General features: G+C 34.6%; 1 protein-coding gene across 1 annotated transcript in view; it reads left to right on the top strand.

The window, feature by feature from the left end:
• Window positions 1-22,160, top strand: part of WDR36 (WD repeat domain 36) — a 37,801-nt gene that overhangs the window by 4,867 nt on the left and 10,774 nt on the right. Inside the window, exons 5-16 of the mRNA XM_024743325.1 lie at window positions 1,774-1,906; window positions 3,386-3,440; window positions 4,647-4,779; window positions 5,349-5,524; window positions 5,843-5,963; window positions 6,469-6,534; window positions 7,504-7,590; window positions 8,792-8,937; window positions 13,706-13,820; window positions 14,320-14,485; window positions 15,277-15,385; window positions 17,383-17,462. Of these exons, the coding sequence (XP_024599093.1) occupies window positions 1,774-1,906; window positions 3,386-3,440; window positions 4,647-4,779; window positions 5,349-5,524; window positions 5,843-5,963; window positions 6,469-6,534; window positions 7,504-7,590; window positions 8,792-8,937; window positions 13,706-13,820; window positions 14,320-14,485; window positions 15,277-15,385; window positions 17,383-17,462 (1,387 nt within the window). The remainder of the gene's footprint in view (window positions 1-1,773; window positions 1,907-3,385; window positions 3,441-4,646; window positions 4,780-5,348; window positions 5,525-5,842; window positions 5,964-6,468; window positions 6,535-7,503; window positions 7,591-8,791; window positions 8,938-13,705; window positions 13,821-14,319; window positions 14,486-15,276; window positions 15,386-17,382; window positions 17,463-22,160) is intronic.

Below are 22,160 nucleotides of genomic sequence, written 5' to 3'. Positions count from 1 at the left end.
TATGTGTGTAGCTAAAATTAAGTATCTAGGCAAGCATAACTTCTATATCAGAGGAGTAAAGCAGTAAAAAAAAAATTAAGAATCTTTAACACGTGTAAGGAAAAAGGTTCTAAGTAAAAAATGGGAAAGTATCAATAATTTTAGTCAGCTAGTTGAGCTAACTGTTTATAACCTGCTTAATGTGTTTTTCTGAACTAAGACTAGTTCAGTATTAGTATAGCAGTTCTCCAAGTTTAATGACATGTTATATTATTTTCTCTGTGGGGTGAATTTTGGTGTATGTTCACATCTGAGTAATACTTGGTTTGTATTTTCAACTTGCAGTAAGTGAAATTATAATAGTAAACTTGAAGATCCAGTAATCTGAAGGAAAATATACATCCTTTTTCTAAGAATATGAGTCAGTGTCCTTTAACTGTGATATTCTTAAATAGTGTCACTGAGCTCTGTTTATAGGACCATGTTATCTTCAAAGGTTAGGAACTTATCACCAGAATATCCCCAGCTTTCTTCATGTAAAAGACTGTGGGGTCTCTCATGAATTAAAGCTTTTAAGTTTTTTAATCTGTTACATTTTTAGCTTTTGTTATCTCTTGATTAACTCATTTTTTGATGTAATGTGTTTATTTTTAGTAGAAATCCTAGAAAGATTGCCCTCCTGGGAGTCATTCCATGTTCTTGTTCAGATTAGTCACTGTTTGTTTTGTCTTTGCTCAGATGGAGGGAACAGAATTCCAAAAGGAGTACCTGTGCAGATGGATGTTAAAAGGCCTTTTATAAAATTAGAGAACCTGATTCATAGAGTTCAGTAGGCTTTCTGTTGATCCTTATGTCCAGCTTTTTGTTGCTGTTGCTGCAGCACAGTGTCTTCAGGGAGCTGTTTGTAGTGATCTTAAGTAAAACTGTTAGTTAGGAACAGAGGCAAGAATCTTTTAAAATAGTAGTTAAGTAAAATTTGTGTAATTCTCACCTGTTAATCTATTCTCCTTCAACTGAGGTACACATACCCCTGGGAGTGTGTAGCAACCAGATAGTATGTGAAACTAAAGATTAAAAGAAATGTACCTTCTCTGATATTCAAATTTATTAGGAAATTCAGTGAAAAATTGTTTTCATTGTGGATGAACTGTGAAGTAGAAAAGAAAATTCACACATAGGAATTTTAAACATACGTGGCATTTCAAAAAATGTTTTGATCTTGCAGCGAGAGACAGCTGGCTATGCCATTTTCTACTCCACGGGGCTATAAGGTCTTCTCCTCTGATAGAGGTTCTCCTGTGAAAATGTGAGAAGCACTGCTCCTTTCACTGAAGTTTACCTCTGACTTTTACATGTTTGAGGAGCCAGTCAAGCTCTAGATATTTGGTCCTTCACTCCCTAGAATAGCTCAGCTCAGTGCATGCGCTTCACTTGGAACATCTGCTGCCTCTTGATCAAATTATAAAAATACTAAGTCTGATCCCTAGCATCATTTTTTTTTTGAACCCTTGTTTTCATTCCTGTAAACCAATTTGTCAGTGAAATTTTAAACAGTATTGATATTAGAACTTTTAGAAAATTCTTGACAAGTCAAAGTTAAATTTGCAAGTTGACCCTCATCACATTTGTTTAATTTCTCAGGGAATGTTTATGTTAGCATATGTCTTTGATTTATATTAGTACATAAATCTTTGATATGGTAGATTTTAAGTGCTAAATATATGGGTATATGAAAAATATTTTAAACTATTTTATTAAAAAGTTACATATTGTTTATAACTTTTACTTTCATAGAAGAATACCTGCAGTTGTCTTTTGATAAATCAGTATTTAAAATTTCTGCAATTTTGCATCCGAGTACCTACTTGAATAAAATACTTCTTGGCAGTGAACAAGGAAGCCTCCAGTTGTGGAATGTAAAATCCAAGTAAGCACAATATTTAGAACATAAGTGATTCTTACCTAATCCTCATCACTACTCCCTGATGCGTACTTAAGTCTCTCAATTCTCCTTGCCTTTATATGTTTATTTGGAGAGCTTTCAGTAAATATACCTGTTTTGGGGGTTATACTCACGGCATCACATATGTGAAAGCTCGGATATGGTCTTGGAACATGGTAGGCAGCTTCATAAATCCTCGTTGAAAAGTATATACTCATGGCCTTAGTCACTGTAAAGAATTCATAAAGCTGTAAAGAAGGCTCTAGTACACAGGATCAGAAGATAATTATGAGATTGTCACTGGGAAGCTTTTAGTTCTCAGTAAACTAAGAAAGGTAAGATGGCAAAGCAAATCAGTGTTAATTTAGTGCTAGCATTTAGGAATGGTTTTCAGGGTAAAAGTATATTGATCATCAAGCACAGACCTGATGGATATCTACTTAATATTATTGGTATAGCTTGGGGTCTAGATAAATGATTTTAGATACCTCTGCCTGTTATTTGAACGTTTATCCAGAGAAAAAAGTGTCAGCTCACTTTTCTTTGTATAGCATTAAAAGGGCAAACAAAAATATTTGACCATCCAAATTGTTCTTTCCAAAGCCCTTATAAATTCGAAAAGGGAAATAAGATTTTCAGAGGTTTAATGTTTATCCTAGTTCTAATTCAGTGTTTCTGTTCAATTTAATAAATATCATCGACTACCTACTCTGCACTAGGCTGAGGGATAATGACTGAAATATTCTGTGCCCTAAGGTTATCTCTATAGGTTGTTTATGTGATGTTTACACTCTTTATTGTACATTAAGTATCCCTTGGATAATCATTGAGTGATCTAATCTGTGCCCCTTAAAAAAGTTAACATATGCTTAAGTACTTTGTCATTATAACAATTTCGTATATCTCTGCTCTATGGATTCTTTATCATTTATGGCTTGATTCTGAAATTTAGAGCAGCGTCAGTATTGTCGTATAACAGTCATGTAACATACAAGGAGTATTGTAATTATAATATATTCCCTTTTGTGATATGTTTCTAGGAACACGTTGCAGTGAAAAACGAGATCTGCCAATATTCTAAGATTTTATTTTAAATTGTATCTGTCATATAACATGGTTACTCGTATTTTTTTTCTTTCTATTTAATTTCTTAAAGATGTTGCATAGTAGAGTAGTTCTTAGCAGCTTAGGATCTGGAGTTGGTCCTCTGGGCTCTGTCAATTTTAGCCATGTGATCTTAGCTTGATTTTTTTCACATAATTAAGTTTCTTAGTTTCTTTATCTGGAAAATGGTGGTATCCACCTCATGGAATTGTTTTAATATATATACTTAGAATAGTGTGGGGCAGAGTAAGAACTTAATAAATATCACCTGTTATTATTTCATTTTTTAATATGTAGTTGATTTTGTTTTTCTCCCCCCCCCCCCAAAAAAATAGCTTTCAACTATTTTTCTTGTTGTAGTAAACTTCTGTATACATTTGCGGGATGGAAAGTTGGAGTGACAGCGCTTCAGCAGGTTAGTATTTTTCTGTTACGTCAAAGAAGAAATAAAGCTCATAGTAGTAGCATCTTTCATTTTCAGGGGCAACCATATTTTTGGACCTAAAGACAAAATAATATATAGACTAGTGTATCTTTACAAATATTACCATAAAAAATAGTGTTTTGGAAATGTAATTGAAAACAGCGCCTTTGTCTATAAACGTTGGTGGAAACCTTTTTGCCTGGAATTAGGCTCTAAATCTGTGGTTGCTATGGAACCATGTTTACCAATCATTTTGTAAGCATGTAGTCCAGTGCCTTGTAAAGAGCGGAGATGAGTTTTTTAGTGAAGCAAGGGAGATTTTAGGTCATTTGGAGAAATTTGTCAGGATGTTGAGATTTGTAGCTTGAGATAATTGGGGCCCAAATCTTAATAATTCATTAAATGCTTGACTTTTCCAGAAATAACTGCTTTTTGTTTTTATGAGTCTATAGGACATGTATGAATGAATGACTGCAGAGAATCTTATATCTATTTTGGACACATATACAGCCATGTACCCTTGTCTTTCTAAATACCAGTTGCTTATACCTGCCCAGTTTATATACATTCCTTTATTCTCTCACACTACCGTCAGCCTTACTCTGCTTTTACCTACCTAGAAGACCCCAAAGGTATCAGATGATTAGGTCCTTTGAGGGCAAGACATCATACTTGTTTTAGTATACCCAGCTTCTACACAGGGTCTCATGCGTAGTAGTTACTTGATGGCAAATTAATAACATGTTTAGCCTGATTCCATTTTGTAATGGTATTAGACGTTGATCTTGTGTGCTAAAATAAAGAAATTTATGGAGTCTGTATGTAAGGCCATTTACTAAATGAAGATTATAGGGCTTCCCTGGTGGCGCAGTGGTTGAAAGTCCACCTGTTGATGCAGGGGACACGGGTTCGTGCCCCGGTCCGGGAAGATCCCACATGCCGCTGAGCGGCAAGGCCCGTGAGCCATGGCTGAAAAAAAAAAAAAAAAAAAAAAAAATGAAGATTATAATCATAGACTATTAGATTAGATATTCCATTATTTCTTTTGATAACACATAAGTAATGATGTACTCATCAGTATTATTAAATCTATTAATAATTTGATAACACATAAGTAATGATGTAATCATCAGTATTATTAAAGCTATTAATTTAATTTGATTAAGAAAATAAAAAGTTGAGTAATTTAATTTTCAGGCGCCAGCTGTGGACGTTGTTGCTGTTGGTCTTATGTCGGGTCAGATTATCATTCACAACATTAAGTTTGATGAAACATTAATGAAGTTCCGTCAAGACTGGGGACCTATTACTTCGATTTCATTTCGCACAGGTAACTTAACTTTTTTTTTTTTTTTTTAATTTATTTTTGGCTGCGGTGGGTCTTCGTTGCTGTGCAGGGGCTTTCTCTGGTTGCGGCGAATGGGGGCTACTCTTCGCGGAGGTGCGAGGGCTTCTCATTGCGGTGGCTTCTCTTATTGCAGAGCACAGGCTCTAGGCTCATGGGCTGAGTAGTTGTGGCGCATGAGCTTAGTTGCTCTGCGGCATGTGGGATCTTCCCGGACCAGGGCTTAAACCCGTGTCCCCTGCGTTGGCAGGTGGATTCTTAACCACTGTGCCACCAGGGAAGTCCTTAATTTATTTATTGATGAAAATTAAGAACACTTGAAATGCATTAGTTTGAAGCTCATAGAGATTTTCTTAATATTTTCTTATAATTTAATCTAATAGAAATGAATGAAATACTGGAATATAAAGAGCCAAAGGAATATTGATAGATAATTGGTGTATAGTCTTTTTTTAAACTTTATATTTATGGATTAAAAGGATGGAGAGAGAAATTCTTAAGTTTAATTGTTTTATGTTGCATATTTTTCTTTATGTATTCTATTTTAACAACAGATGGTCATCCAGTAATGGCAGCTGGAAGCCCATGTGGCCATATTGGACTCTGGGATCTAGAAGACAAAAAGTTAATCAATCAAATGAGAAATGCACATTCTACAGCAATTGCCGGACTGACATTTCTCCATAGAGAACCACTTCTTGTCACAAATGGTGCTGACAATGCTCTCAGGGTACTATGATTCTTATCTTTCTTGGCTCATGTGTCCTACCCTTTGGTTATTATAAGCCTGCTGTACTGTATCAGCCTGGAACCTAGCAGATGAAGGGAATATGGGTTAAGATATTGATACAGATGAAATAGAACGCATAGCAGGTTACATGATTTTAGTAAAGTGAGAGAGTTACAGCTTAGCTTTTCCCCAGCCCCCACTCCAGGGTCAGTGGTCTGCACGTAATACCCAGTGCCACATTTGTATAGGAGATGATTTGACTGCTTGCAGATCACTTAAAACATTGTGGAAGAACCTTACTTTTTTATTTCTTGGCAGATATGGATATTTGATGGTCCCACAGGTGAAGGCCGGCTTTTGAGATTCAGAATGGGACATAGTGCTCCTCTTACCAAAATAAGATATTATGGACAAAACGGACAACAAATTCTTAGCGCAAGTGAGTTTCTGCTTTGTGCATTAATTTATTTCAGCAAGTAATGAGAGCAGAGTGTTTAATATTTATTAGGTATTTAATATTTATTTGGTATTTACACAGTTTTAGATTCAAATGCCCCTTTGAGTGACTTGGAAATCTGGGTAAAATGAGGTGATTGTTTTTGAATACTTCAGGGAACACTGTAGCTGCTATTACTTTTATTTGGAGTGTCATTCTATTTACTAATCCTCAGAGACAGAAAGGGCAAATTCCAGAAATGTGGCCCTTGCCTATACAGATAATCTACTGGCAGTTATTAGCACCTCACTTTATCCTTTGTTCTTACTAAATGGCATTCTGTGTGCAGTTGAATATGAGAAATTAGGTAGTTGCAATCAGCTCGCCTTTTAAAATGCTGCAAACTAACTTCAAGCTTTTTGTAGAATCTAATATTATAAGAGCTGTGATTTAAATGGTCCATTGTTTCGATGAAGCTTGATTAGGCATTTTCTCTGTATATCAACAGGTCAGGATGGAACTCTTCAGTCGTTTTCCACAATACATGAAAAATTTAACAAGAGCTTGGGACATGGTACGTCATTTGCAAGATGGAAAAAAAACTGGTGGTCACACACAAAAAATCATTTCAAGATTCTGTAAGATAATCAGAGGAGGTTTCATTGATAATTTCCTCTTTCTTCAGATGAAATAAAAATCCTTTGTATGAAAGAGTAGTAGTAAGATACTTAAGATTGATGTTGCTGTAGAAGTGATTGAGGTGCTACTGTAAGGTTATTGGAGAGTTAGATATCTTAGGTGGTAAAAAACATCTTAAGTGGTAAAAACATACTGCTGCCACCGAAAAGACATTAATGATCTAACTTGAGCCATCTGCAGACTATAACATTTTAAAGATGGAAGGAAGCTTAGAGAAAGCATCAAAGCAAGAAGCATCCCATCTTTTTGCAAAAAGGGCTCTTTTATTCTGTATCCCTTCCCATGGTTTCTGTTATTTGAAAGAGTTTGTTTATTAAACAAAAATGTTCAGTTTTATTTATAATTACTCTTCTTTGCTAGCTAATATTCCTGGCTATTCATGCATGTATATACTTCCAGATGAATTTCAGGATCATTTTAAAATCAATATCCAAAATAATTCTTCTTAGAATCAAATTGGAGAGATTTGATATTTTTAAGAATCGTCACATCTAGGAATATGATATATCCTCATTCAAGTTGTCTTTAATGTTCCTCAGTGAAGTTTTTTTAGTTTTCCTCCTATTGGTCCTACATATTTAAGATTATTCAGTGGTATTTTATATATTTTAATATAATTTGCTAATATTTATTTTTGCTAATATTGTGACTGCAGTCTGTTCATTTATATTTCTGTCATTGTTAATACTACTGATAATAGTGGTAATATCATCTTTATTTTGCACCTGACTTAAATGGGAATGTCTTGAAGTTTATAGTTATATGACAATGAATAGCTTTTTTTATATATACATTTTTCATTAAGAAGGATTCATAGCTCTATTCCCTTCTCCCCTAACCACAGGATTAATAAATAAAAAGAGAGTCAAACGTAAAGGACTTCAGAATACCATGTCAGTGAGACTTCCACCCATCACAAAGTTTGCAGCTGGTAAGAAACTTCATACTGTGTTTCAAGTTCTGCTCTGTCATTTATTTCCTCCTATGTATTTCTTTATTTCCTCCATTTTAATAAATGTTTTTACAAATATTAATAAGCATCCGGAGGGTAACTCAAAATATATTTCTTTATTTCTCCCATTTTAATAAATGTTTCAGCAAATATTAATAGGAATCCAGGATGCATCCCAAGTGCATGCTAGTCTTGTGTGAAGACTGAAAATGAGTTATCTATAATTTGAACTTGTTATCTAATAATTTAGGCTTTGTTCTCTGTAAGCTATTAATAAACAATATTTGCTATTTCATTTTGTAGCTCTTCTATTTATTCTATTATATGCCTGGTATAAGAAAGTCACTAATGTAAAAAGGTGAGAACTGAGAACATAGAGCTCTGGCTAATTTAATAAACATCTGAACATACTGAGGTCTTAGTATACTGTGTCATTTGAGCAGTGCATCATTCGAAGAAGTGATTTTAAGAAAAATGTAAATAGGTGATAAGATTGTTGAGCGAAAACTATCATAGAAATAATTGTATAGGCACCATTTCCATTTCAAGGTTATTTATAACAACCTGATGACTGGTAATTTTTTTTTTTAACTTTAACCCCCCCTCCTGTTTATTTTCTATCTTAGAACCTGAGTGGTCTTTCTAAAAGATCTGAATCATGTCATTTATATGCTTAAAAATCTTTCATGGCTCCTTATCACCTTTTGGGTGCAACCTCCTCTCCTTCACATGGCTTTCAAGACCCTTGGTAATGTGACCTAGTGGCCTTGTCCTCCTCCCACCCCTCTCAAGACACTTACTTGCTGTGCTTAATTTTGTACAAGTTACTCTTGGGCCTGTGTGTGTGTCTCAACCTCTCTCTGATCTAGCAACCCCCGCCCCCCGATTAATTTCTACTTGTTTTACTTCTTTCAAGGACCATTTATTACTCTCCCCAGTTCTCTTAGTAAACTCTTCCTGAGTGCTCTTACAAGACACCATCTTACTTTATTGTAATTTCTTCTAATCAGAATTTCTTGTTAGATTGGAAGCTCATTGCTCTCAGAAATTACCTGTTTACCATCCTGTCCCTAGTACCTAATTACAACATAGAATATTAAATGCTTAATAAATAAAATATGTGAATGAATGAGTGAGAGAATGAAAAGCAATTTGATTTATGCTTTTAATTATGTTTTAGAGGAAGCTCGTGAAAGTGACTGGGATGGTATCATTGCTTGCCATCAAGGTAAGCTATCTTGCTCAACCTGGAACTATCAAAGATCTACAATAGGTGCTTACTTTCTCAAGCCAAAAGAGCTGAAGAAAGATGACATAACTGCAACAGTAAGTGAATTTGTTTTTAAGGGCGTTTTCTCCTGTAAAACTGTCTTGTGGTTATCTTATTATACTCAAGTTTATTAATGATAATATTCATTGAAAGAACAAAGAACATAGTTTATTAACATTTTGAAATTTTTCCCTAATAGTGTTAAGTTTTCCAGCTTGGAGAGAATTATTTTAAGTTTAAGTTAAGTTTTGCTTAATTAGATGTTGTATATTGGTTATTTTAATTTTCTGATTAATATAGGGTTACTCAGGATACACTTTGAGGGGGATTTCAGCATTTATCAATATACTTTCGTACCTGAATTATGTTGAGTATATAGTACTATATTCAGTGAAAGTGAATCTTAAGGTTTCTTCCTTCCTTTTCTTTCTTTCAATGTAGGAGTAAGATTCAGCTAAATCTTTAATGAGTTAAAGATGTAGAAGTTATTTAAATCCTTCATTTCTTACATTTGTCTGATTGAGTACTGTCTAAGCCTTTTTTAAATATGCTTTTTAAATGCCACTGTTAACTTATAACTTCTTACTCCTCTATTAAAATTTTATTTTGTTTTCTTTTGATAATAATGTAAGTCATCTATTGGGTTCAGGTTTTAAGGTATAAAGAAATGATGTCAAATTTGGTTTGCAGAATCGTTGCCTCTGCTTTTTCAAAATAAGTTTTACTGATATATAATTCACATACCGTAAAATTCACTCATTTAAAGTGTACAATTTAATGGGTTTTAGTGTATTCATAGAGTTGTGCAGTTATCACCAAAATCTAATCAGTCTAATTTTAGAGCATTCTCATCACCTCAGAAAGAAACCCTGTACCCACTAGCAATAAGCCCCATCCTCTCACTTTTCCCCTTTGCCATCTCCCCAACCTAGGCAACCACAACCTGCTTTCTATCTATAGATTTGCCTATTCTGGGCATTTCACACAGATAGAATCATACAATATATGGTCTCTGTGACTGGCTTCTTTCAGTTAGCATTTTTAAGGTTAATGTTTTTAAGGTTCATCCATGTTGTAGCATGTATCAATACTTTATTCCTTTTATTGCTGAATAATATTTCATTTTCAACTTTTGAAATTTTGTTTAGCCATTGATAGTTGATGGACATTTGTATTGTTTCTAGTTTTTGACTATTATAAGTAATGCTTCTGTGGACATCAGTGCACAAGTTTTTGTGTGGACATATGTTTTTGTTTCTCTATATTTACATCTGGGAGTGGAATTGTTAGGTCATAATGTAACTAACGTTTTTGAGGAACTGCCAACCTGTTTTCCAAAGTGGCTGCACAAGTTTACATTCCCACCAGCAATGTATAAGGGTTCCAATTTCTGTATGTCCTAGCCAACACTTGTGCTTATCCGTTCTTTTGATTATTGCTGTCCCAGTGTGTATGAAGTAGTATATCACTGTGGTTTCTGATTTGCATTTCCCCAGTGACTTAACAATGTTGAGCATCTTTTCATGTACTTATTGGCCATTTCTACATCTTTGGAGAAATGTCTATTCAAATTCTCTGCCATTGTTTAATGGGGTTATTTATCTTTTTCCTCTTCAGTTGAAATAGCTCTTTATATATTCTGGATACAGGTCCCTTATCACATATGTCATTTGCAAATATTTTCTCCCATTCTGTGGGATGTCATTTCCTTTTCATGTTGGTGTCATTTCAGCATAAGGGGTTTTAATTTTGAAGTCCAACCTTTTTTTTTTTTTCTTGTGGTTTTTTGAAAAATATTGCCTAACTCAAGGCCATGAAAAATTTACTCCTGTGATTTCATCTGAGAGTTTCATAATGTTAGCTCTTAAATTTAGATCTGTAATCCTTTTCGAGTTAATTTTTGTGTATGATGTCATGTAGGCATCCAAGTTCATTCTTTACATTTGGATATCTAATTATGTCAGCATCATTTGCCCAAAACACTGTTCTTTCCCCATTGAATGGCCTGGGTACCCTTGCCAAAAATTGTTTGACATGAATGTGAGGGTTTTTTTCTGGATTCTCAGTTTTCTTTAATTGTTCTATATGTCTATTTTTATGCCAGTACCACACTGTCTTGATTATGGTACCTTTCTAGTAAGTTTTTTGAAATCAGGATGATTGAATCTTCCAAGTTCTTCTTTTTTCAAGATTGTTTTGGCTATTCTGGTCTATTGCATTTCCATATGAATTTTAGCATCAGCTTGTCAATTTTTGCAAAGAAGGCAGTTAGGATTTTGATAGGGATCTTGTTGATTCCACACCTCAGTTTGAGGAGTTGTTAACCATCGTGATATTACTCCTGATCCATAAACATGGGATGTCTTTCCACTTAATTAGATTTTTAATTTCTGTTAGCAGTGTTTTGTAGTTGTCAGTATACAAGCCTCATACTTCTTTGGGTAATTTTTCCTAGAATTGTATTCTTTTCAATACTGTTATAAATAGAATTCTTTCCTTAATTTCATTTCGGATTGTTCATTGCTAATGTATGGAAATATAATTGATTTTTGCACATTGATCTTGTATCTTAACAACCTTGCTGAACTTATCTATTAGCTCTATTAGTTTGTTAGATGCCTCTGCTTTTGAAAATGCATATTTAAAGTATAACCACATTTGATCCTATTTTGTACAAATTTTTTTTGTCAGTATGTATGCTCTGTTCTCCATAGTACAAACATCTACTCTTAAGCTTTTATCTGTAAGCCATAGAGAGTCTATCTTAAACTTCTTAAGTTTACCTGCAAAGTTTTGAGTAGCTATTGTAATAGTGGTAATAATAATTACAGCTAACATTTTTTGTGTGCTTACTTTGTTCTAGGCTCTCTGCCTAGCACATATCAGTATTATATTATTTTCACAATAGTCCTATGATAATGGAGTATTGTTAGCCTCTTTTTATAGGCAGTAAAACTGAGGCTGAGGCTTACTGTAACGAGTAATATGCCTGAGATCAGTAAAACTAGTAAATGGAAGAGCTGGGATTTGAACCTAGGACCACTCCTTCTAGAACCTATGTTCTTAACTCATAGCCTATAATGATCACTCATAGAACATTGTGTGTGTGTGTGTGTGTGTGTGTGTGTGTGTGTGTGTGTGTACACACACACACACACAGTGATACTTAACTGGTGCTGGGTTGGAGTCAGCTATCTGGATCAAAGCCAGGAGCCCATAAGTAGTAAACCAGTAAGTGCTTATCAGAGAACCCATGTGCTAGAGTACAATCTGTCAATCAGAGGTAACCTTCTTAGCTTATTCATTTTTGCTTTGCTTGTGCTGTCTTCAACAATAGGTTAGAATGAATAAATAAGTAAAAGGAGACTTCCAGAAGCAGTCCCATTAACAACAATAAATCCTATTAAAATAAATGCAAGTTCCAGAAAGTACAGCAGTCCCCTCTTATCCATGGTTTCATTTTCCATGGTTTCAGTTATCTGTAGTCAACTTTGATCTGAAAATATTAAATAGAAAATTCCAGAAGTACACAATTTATAAGTTTTAAATTGCATGCCATCTGAGTAGCACTGTCCCTCTCTGTCGTGAATCATCTTTTTATCTAACGTGTCCATGCTCTATATACTACCTGCCCATTAGTACAGGAAGAAACATAGTATATATAGGGTTTGGTGCTGCCTACTGTTTCAGGCATCCACTGGGGGTCTTGGAACATATTCCCTGCAGATAAGGGGGACTACTGTATAGCAGGGCCGTCAGGGGCCATTACTTGTAGGTTATAGTCTAGTATCTTTATTAGTTCCTGAGAGTATAAATATATAACATAGCATAAACATTTATGAGTTGTTCAGAATAGGTAAAATTATGTTAGTGTTCTATTTGAGAAGATAGAATGCTTTATAAGGTTAGTCCATAATTTCCTATCTAAAACTTTTTTTAAGTTATAAGCTATAATTGTCTAGAAAAAATATAGATGTAAGTGGAGCATACTTCTGTGGATGCTGTGTAAAGATATCTTGACTCAGTGGTGTATCAGTCTTATGCTGCTTTGCACAGTTAAATATCCTCTGTTGAATATTTTCTTTTAGGTCTTAGAAGTCATCTGTTTCTTTAGGCATACATTCAACAGTGTTTTGAATTAACTCTTGGGTGGGTGACATCTGACTGATGCAGTGGCAATGAAGGATTTCTCTGAGCATGACCCACCACACAGCCAGTCTCATGTTTTTAACAGAAAAAAAGACATCTTTTTAATATAATATTGCTACTTTAAGTATTAAAATATGAGTTTATTTTACAGAAACTGCTTATAAGCAATGTTTTCCATGCAGTATCTCATGTATTTCCTTCCTAATACGTTGTAATTAAAATATTTTGGGCTTTTTCATTGGACATCCCAACTGATATGGTTCCAGTTTTATATCTGCTATAAAAGCAATTACAAAAGTAAGGTAATGAGAAATTAGGCAGTGGAATGCTTTGACTTTAGTACCGTTGTGAATAAATTAAAAATTGAAGACCAGTTGATATACCATTCTCCTGAGTGAATTTCAGTTGAGTTAACTTTGGTTATGTTTTGCTGTCTTGGAAGTATGGATTTGTCCATACTTCTTAGAGAATGGAGATAGAATCAAACAGATATTTCTAATACACCCAAATATAATTACATTATGTTTAAGAAAATTAACGAAGCAATTCATTTATCATTCTTTTTTTAAAAATGAGATAATTAGTAGATTTAAAAAAATACTTTGGAAACCATAAAGTACAATAAAAATGTTAGCTATTTTCTGTGTCATTTGTGTTAATTTTTTTTCCCTTAAGGCAGTGGATATAACTTCTTGTGGAAACTTTGCTGTGATTGGTCTCTCATCAGGAACTGTAGATGTATATAACATGCAGTCGGGTATACACCGAGGAAGTTTTGGCAAGGATCAAGGTACTGAATTTATTTTTCTTTTTCTTATTTTTTAAAAAAGTAATATAGATAGATACAAGGCTAATAACTGTCGCTGGCATTTATTAAATTCTTGAGTGCCAGTCATTTTGCTAAAGTTGTATATGGGTTATCATCAGCCGTATGTGGCAGTTCCTGCCATTATATCTATTTGAAACACCATGTTGAAATAAAGAGAATGAAGTCATAGTTGTATTAGGGGAAAGTGGATATTATAGAAATTAAAGGTTCTTTTTTTCTTCTTGCATTAAGCAGAAAATCTTAGCTATTTTTTGAAATCTTCATGGCATCAACCTGATGGATTTTGTTATTACTCAAGTGGTATAATAATCTTCTCTCTGCTCCCTAAAATCCATATTAATTTAAAGAGTGTTAAATAGTGGGAACTTAGATATTTAAATAAAGGAATCACTGTTTGTGTAGTGTTCAGAGAGTCAGTTGCAATTCTTATTTCTTTTTTCTTTTAACATATGCTTTAAAGCCCATAAAGGATCTGTTAGAGGTGTTGCAGTGGATGGATTAAACCAGTTGACAATTACAACTGGTAGTGAAGGAGTACTCAAGTTCTGGAACTTTAAAAACAAAGTTTTAATTCATTCTCTGAGCCTTGATTCATCTCCAAATATGATGCTGCTACATAGAGACAGGTAAAGTTTTTCTTTTAATGATAATGGACTTTCTTCTTGATGTTTTTAGTTCTTAATTTAAGTACAGTAGACCTTTGAACAACACAGGTTTGAACTGTGCAGGTGCACTTATACACAACTTTCACTAAATACTCACTGTAGCACTACATGATCCACTGTTGGTTGAGTCCACAGATGCAGAACCATGGACATGGAGGGCCAACTGTAAAGTTAATATCATCTTTTTAAAAAAATTTTATTTTTGGCTGCATTGGGTCTTTGTTGCTGCACACAGGCTTTTTCTAGTTGCAGCAAGCTAGGGCTACTCTTCATTTCAGCGCGTGGGCTTCTCATTGCAGTGGCTTCTTTTGTTGCGGAGCATGGGCTCTAGACGCGTGGGCATCAGTAGTTGTGGCTCACGGGCTCTAGAGTGCAGGCTCAGTAGTTGTGGCGCACGGGCTTATTTGCTCCGTGGCATGTGGGATATTCCCAGACCAGGGATCGAACCCGTGTCCCCTGCATTGGCAGGCGGATTCTTAACTACTGTGCCACCAGGGAAGTCCCCCAGCTGTAAAGTTATATGCAGATTTTTGTCTGCAGAGGGGTGGCACCCTAACCCTCATGTAAAGTGGTCAACTATAGGTAATTTACCAAGTGGGAAAAATCAGACTTTTCATATAAAAGAACAGCATTTTGCTTAATTTCCCCCAGAGGTATACTTGATTAACAAAATTTAAATGACTGTGAGATTTTAGTTCAAGGGTTTTTGTTTGTTTGTTTGTTCATTAAAACTGTTGCATTTATCTTGCTAGTGGCATTCTGGGACTCGCCTTGGACGACTTCTCCATTACTGTTTTGGACATAGAAACTAGGAAGATTGTCAGAGAGTTTTCTGGACACCAAGGCCAAATAAATGACATGGTAAAACAAACTTTAGATGTTTAAATAAAACTTGATTCATTTCTATTTCTGTTTAGGTTTAAAAAGTTCAAATAATTGAAACTTATCTTTTAATAGCATTAAACTCATCATAGGAGATGTTCAAAATGAATAATTAGGAGACTAATTTTCAAAAAAGAGATTTTTAAGGAAAATTTAGAATTAAAAGAAGTTTAAAATTTCTCAGGAAGTTAATGCCATTAAAGTATAAATCCCAGAGTTCATTTTTTTCTCTTTAAACAAGGCCAAAATATACTTTGGAGAGTGAATCATTGAAACATAAGTGTATCATTTTTGACTTAATATTAAACTAAGCTGAGAGAACTCATTTCTGTTTTTCTACATTCATAATGAATTAATAGGAGACCTGGAATATCTGATTCTTGGTTCAGTCTAGTTTAGTGTTATTTCTACAGTTTATATATCTTAACTTCAAAAGAGTTTAATTAATAAAAATGTGTTTTAGCTTACTATTATGTTGTTATAGTGAGAAATATGGTAATAAGTACTCTAGTTTAAAAAGTGTAAGTTGAAGACTTTGCATCAATTGCAGATACCTTTATTTACTTGAAACAGAAAAAATAAAAGAAAATCCTACATAGTGACACTCCCAACAGCTACTTTTACTTATCAGTTCTCACACCAAAAATCTGAATTTGCAATGTTTACCCCCATTTCCTTAAAAATCAGAGGTGGGGGGTTAATGGTCGGGAAATTGTGTTATTCTGCAGATAAGAGATTAGCAGAACTACCCATCAACAGAATTTGTTGTGACAGCATCTATAGAAATGGGGGTGGGAGTGGAGTAATTTTGATGAAATTGCATTTTTGAAAACATCTGTCAATGCCATCTTGCTCTTCCTATTTCTTTCCTTTTCAAACTTTACTTTCGAGTTATACATCTGGAGTTTCCCCTAGTCAATAACAAATTACTCCTGTTCCATTAAACCTATGAGCATTTATAACATGACTTCACCTATCAAAGTCATTTTCCCATACTTTATTATCTGCACTATCCTTCTGTAAATTGAGTTCTCTGCACCTTAATGTTTGAGTTTCCACAGTATCATCGCAGCCCCATGACCAAGTTGGAGTTCGCTTATCCCACTATTATTTGCTAATCTGGATGGTCATAATCCCTATGGTGTGTTTACACTCCTGGATAAACAACCTACTACAATTATAAACCTTAAAGTTTTTCCTTTTGGGTCTTCTTTTACATTTGACTTGGTTTAAAGCTCATGTGCTGCAGGAAGAGAGCTATTATTTTTCCATTTTTATCTACAGAGAAGATATAACTTCTTCATGGTGGCATAAGTAGTTTATTATTTAAATTTATTTTGAAAATCTGATTATTGTGGTTTTAATTTATACTTTGGAAATAAAAGGTCATTAAGGGAGAAAAGACTTTTAACTGAATCTATAAGTACAAGCTGAAGGACTTCTTCAGTAACTTCACTATATTAAGAGAATTTGCATTCTTCAAAATCATTCTTAGAAAGCCATTCTAATATATAGATGCTTTTCAAGGAAATGGAGCTTTTGTTGCTTTCACAGATACTTTATTATTGAAATTAGGCTCACAAAATATTTCTAATAGAATGTTCTCAAAACAGCAGTTTTATGTTAAAAACAATTAGTAGTCAGTTTGTTAACTGTCTATAAATATAGGAGATTATGGGGTAGAAATTGAAAATTGGGTGAAACTGTTCATTTTTAAAACTTTTTATAATTCATGTAAAAGCTTAGTCCTTAGCTGTATCCAAATCAGTGGTATATAAGATGGCATTTTATGTAATAAGATGTAAATTTTATACTTCAAACATTTTTTAATGAAGCATGCGTTATCTTTTCATTTCTTTTATTCTTTAAGCTGTTAAATATACAGATACAAACATACATACAGAAATACATACATATACACACACACATATATTTATATATGCATTCTTTTTTTTTTTTTTATTTTTTATTTAAAGGCTTTCAGTCCTGATGGTCGTTGGTTAATAAGTGCTTCAATGGATTGCTCTATTAGAACTTGGGACCTTCCATCTGGATGGTGAGTTTTTAAATCTCTAACCTTATCTGAGGTTTTCTCAGTCATTGTCATTACATGTGACTTTTACCTGTTGTTAATGCATTATGTACTTTTAGAATTTGAATATATTTGGGGAGTTTTTCTAACCTGACTCTATTTTATCCTTGTAATGTTTTTGATCTCAAACAGCAGAGATTAGTGCCATAAAAGATAATAGGAAAATCCAACCTCTTAGGTTCTCTATTCCTACAAAATTGAGATATAGAAGTGAGTTGCATAAACCTTAAGAAAGCACATTTGGCCTTTTTGATACTCCAAAGTAGAGATCATACTTTAGGACTACAAATTTTTATTTTGAGTATTTTTTTGTTTTTGTTGTTGTTGTTGATACTGAATTTAGTTAAGAGATCAGAACACTTTGCTTTGTGTGTATTATATATTTTCTGTCTCTAACTAATTCTTGAAAAAAGACATTTAGATACCTTAAAGTAATGAAAATGTGTGTCTTAAGATTTGGGTAAAACCCAACAGGGTTCAGAAATCTGGCATAGATTGAAACTTGCTACTAAAACAGCACTTGAAGAAAAAACATTAATTCTGTTCAGTAATTTGAGAGAGAGAGTACTTTGTTAAAAATTATGTAGGAATAGATACAATTTGAAATCATATCACTTAACATAGAATTGCTTAGATTGAGTTTGAAAGGAGTGATGGGGAAAGGAACATACCATAAGAAGAGAGATACGTGAGAAAGATGAGAAGGAAGCTAGTACTTTTCAATCTTTTGAAATGTTCCTAAACTAAGTTTAGTCCAATTCTATTACTCTTCTTTCTCAGGAATTAGATAAGCTCATACCTGAAAGCAATTTGACCTTTAGAAAGGAAAAACCCTGATGTACTTATTTCCCTTTAAGTTTGATAAAGGAATGAGGCAAAGCTGTCTATACAGCATACATACTGGGTTTGGAAATATGCACAGCAAGAGTGTCACTAATGGGTCCAACTCTAATAAATAGGGAATTTGGTCCACAGGTGGGTCTCTTTTGTACTTAAAGCAAAATATAATTAGTTGCCTGTGTCCTTCAGCTTCAAAACATTCACCTCAAGTTGGTACTTTCTTAATTAAAAAAAAAAGAAACACAACTTTTTTCTAAAGGTACCATTAGAAATATTGATTAGTCTTTTGCTTCTTGGACTTTTGCTTCTATCTAAAAGTGAACATTATAATTTGAATTACTTTACAGTAGGAAAGTTGTACAGAAAATAGAATTGACACAATGCCCTTTTCATTTTCCTTTTTAGTATTTTAAGTTCACGTTAGATGGGAGAGACAGGTTAATGTTCAGTAGTACTACATTGGCAAAATATTTTTTTTTAAGTGGTAAGGTTTTTTTGGAATGGAAGAATTAGGATCTGAAAGTAGCATTCAAAGCCACCAGTCTTTGACTCAGCATTAGCCTTTTTTGCTGAATTTCTTATTTTAGTAAAAAGATGAACAGATTCAAATATGATACATTTTCAACTCTGGTATCTTATTTTTCGGTGAACACAGGCAATTTTAAGTGAATACAGAAGCATTAAGCTGGGAGAAACACCAGAGCAAGAAGTGAGTCACATAGGGATTGTTAAAAGAAAATATAATGATTGGACCAAAGTATATTTTTAATAAAGGAAAAACTACTTTTTTGGTTAAGATTTGAAGTGGAGCAAATGAGAAAGGCTGAAAAGCAGTATCATACAACTGCTGCTGCCTAACTGCAGCCAAGCTAACATTTACCATGAGCTGCTATGCACTTGATACGCTTTTATTTTTCATCTTTTCTCATATCCTATTAGGTATAGGTACTGTTTTTTAGTCCTCTTTTACAAATGAGGAAACGGAGGCTCAGAGAGAAGTTAAGTGATTTGCCCAAGGCGACATAGTTTGTTAATGAGATTTTGCTGTAATAAGCATAGGGGAAAGACATTTCCCAATAGTTGTGATATCAGCCTTGCTTGGGTTGTGTCATATGTTCTAAGGATGATTTGGTTTTCTTGATGTAGAAGATAGTAAGGAAGTAAGGATCAGTATTTCACCATACAACCATAGGTAACTGTTGGGTTTTTTTGGTTTTGTTTTAGTATTTATTTTTTTATCTTGGCTGTGCTGGGTCATAGTTGCGGCACACGGGATCTTCACTGAGGCATGTGGATTTCTTAGTTGCGGCATGTGGGCTCTTAGTTGCAGCATGCATGCAGGATCTAGTTCCCTGACCAGGGATCGAACCCAGGCCCCCTGCATTGGGAGTGCAGTGTCTTACCCACTCGACCACCAGGGAAATCCTCTGTTGGGTTTTTTGATTTCCCCTATTTTTTTTAAACATAATTAGTATGGCAACCTTTGGAGAGTCCTAGTTTTTTCTTCAGTAAGCAGTTTTATCATTTACATAACATGTTAAATATGCAAAGAATGAATATACACATTACGAAGGCTAAAAAGTGATACGTATGAGTAAACCTTTGGTGTGTGTGGTAACATACAGATGTATCCATCTGGAATCGTGCCTATCTAAAACAAATTGCAGGGACTACTTGGTGGTGCAGTGATTAAGAGTCCACCTGCCAATGCAGGGGACACAGGTTCGAGCCCTGGTCCAGGAAGGTCCCACATGCCGCGGAGCAGCTAAGCCTATGCACCACAACTGCTGAGCCTGTGTTGTGGAGCCCGTGAGCCACAACTACTGGCTCACGCCCCACAGCTACTGAAGCCCGTGTGCCTAGAGCCCATGCTCCACAACAAGAGAAGCCACAGCAATGAGAAGCCCGCACACCGCAACCAAGAGTAGCCCCCGCTTGCCGCAACTAGAGAAAGCCTGCATGCAGCAACGAAGACCCAATGCATCCAAAAAAATAATTAAAACAAATTGCATAGGTACTGAACTGTTTACTGTAAAGGTTTTTTTGTTTAAGTGCTGAAAATTTTCTTGTGTTTGTAGGATTCTCAGAGAAGCAGAGTTGAAATTTTTTTTAACTTCTTTTTTTTAAATTTTATTTCTTTTTTTATTATTTTGATAAAATACTGCTTTAGCACAGGCTCAGCGGTTGTGGTGCATGGGCTTAGTTGCTCTGTGGCATGTGGGATCTTCCTGGACCAGGGATTGAAACCCATGTCCCCTGCATTGGCAGGCAGATTCTTAACCACTGCACTACCAGGGAAGTCCCCAGAGTTGAAATTTTTTATCCCTGAAATTATCTGTCATCCCCTACCACTACCACCTGTAATTTCTGGTTGCTTTTAATCTCCTAGAAGTTTAGGTTGAACTCTTTTGGGGGTGAGAAAAATATAAAATTAAATAGTTTTAATAGAATTTTGCATTTTTTTTCTGTCTCATTCACCTGACCTTGCTTTCTGAGGAGGATTACATGAGAATAATTGCAGTAGAACATTGTTTTGCATTTCTCACTGAGGCAAAACTATCCCTTTATTCTATTCATTAAAGTTTCCTTTGTAAGGTGATTCCGTCACTCTGGAGATTGAACATCTAGACATTCTCTGCATTTGTTTAGAATATAATCAGAAGTGGGTTCATGTTACTTCTGTTTATGAGGAGTTTTGTACTTGAAAATCTGATCCCTTAAAATGGGAATTTTTTTTCAGTTTTTCTCTCAAAAAACATAATTTACCTGAGACTTCATTTTGTAGGATTAGCAGGAGACTATATGGTAGTTAGGTCTGGGATTAAGCCTGTAGACCTAAGCTTTATGAACTAATTTGGCCATGTAAAATATGCTGTGAATGTGGAAACCACCTTCCTCAGTTTGATGCTTTTACATAATGGAAGGCCAGCCTACCCACACACAACAGCTGTGGAAGTCACACTGCACAATGAATTTGCCAAAGCAATTATAGTATCAAGTAAAATAAATTTGCTCAAGCAGTAGATCTCTCTTTTTAACAGATAGATTCTGAACATGTTAGGGAGTTTCACCCCTCACACACTTACACTTGTAGTGAACAAATATTAAGACAAAGAAGAAATGGTAAGATCTGAAATTGCTGAGTTTAGGTTTAATCATCAGTGTACATGGAGATAAAGTTTCTGCTCTGGGTTGTTTGCATTAAATGAATTAACAAATAATTTTACAGTCTCTGGTTATAGTAAGTGTTTAGCAATCGTCCTTCTTCCCAATTCCTTTGATCCCCAAGAGCAGCTGTTCTTGTGAGTTTCCAAAGAAGGGCTGAGCAGAAATCAGACAGATTATTACTCTTTTTTCCCCATAAGTGAAAATTAAACATCAGTCATTGTCCTGAGCACACTCTGGTTTGTTTGCAGTGCTCCTAAATTTAGTCTTGTCCTACTACCTAGTTAAGGTTCACATTGTTAATCACTCTCTGAACACACTGAGAGAGATTTTATCATGGATAAGTCATTTAATGCTTCCATTGGAAAGTCTTCATTTTGTGCTGCTCAGAGTGTGCTTCATGAATCACCAGTGTAGGCATCTTTTGGGTGTGTGTGCTATCAAACTGTTGTACCTTTAATTTCCATAATGGTTTTACTGAGCTTATAGTGATTAAGTGTGCAGACTGCTTGGTGACAGATATGGCTCAGTTACTTTCTACCTTGAGCAAGTTTTTAAATCTTACTGGGCCTCATTTTTCTAATGTGTATAGTTAGGACAGATCTGCCTCATAGGGTTGTGAGGATTAAATTAGTAGGCACAAGTCCTCAGGATACT

This window comes from Neophocaena asiaeorientalis, unplaced genomic scaffold, assembly GCF_003031525.2.
Source record: "Neophocaena asiaeorientalis asiaeorientalis breed wild unplaced genomic scaffold, Neophocaena_asiaeorientalis_V1.1 scaffold26, whole genome shotgun sequence".
NCBI classification, from domain to species: domain Eukaryota; kingdom Metazoa; phylum Chordata; class Mammalia; order Artiodactyla; family Phocoenidae; genus Neophocaena; species Neophocaena asiaeorientalis.
Note: the sequence above shows the minus strand (reverse complement) of the source record. Positions and strands in the feature narration are given on the sequence as shown.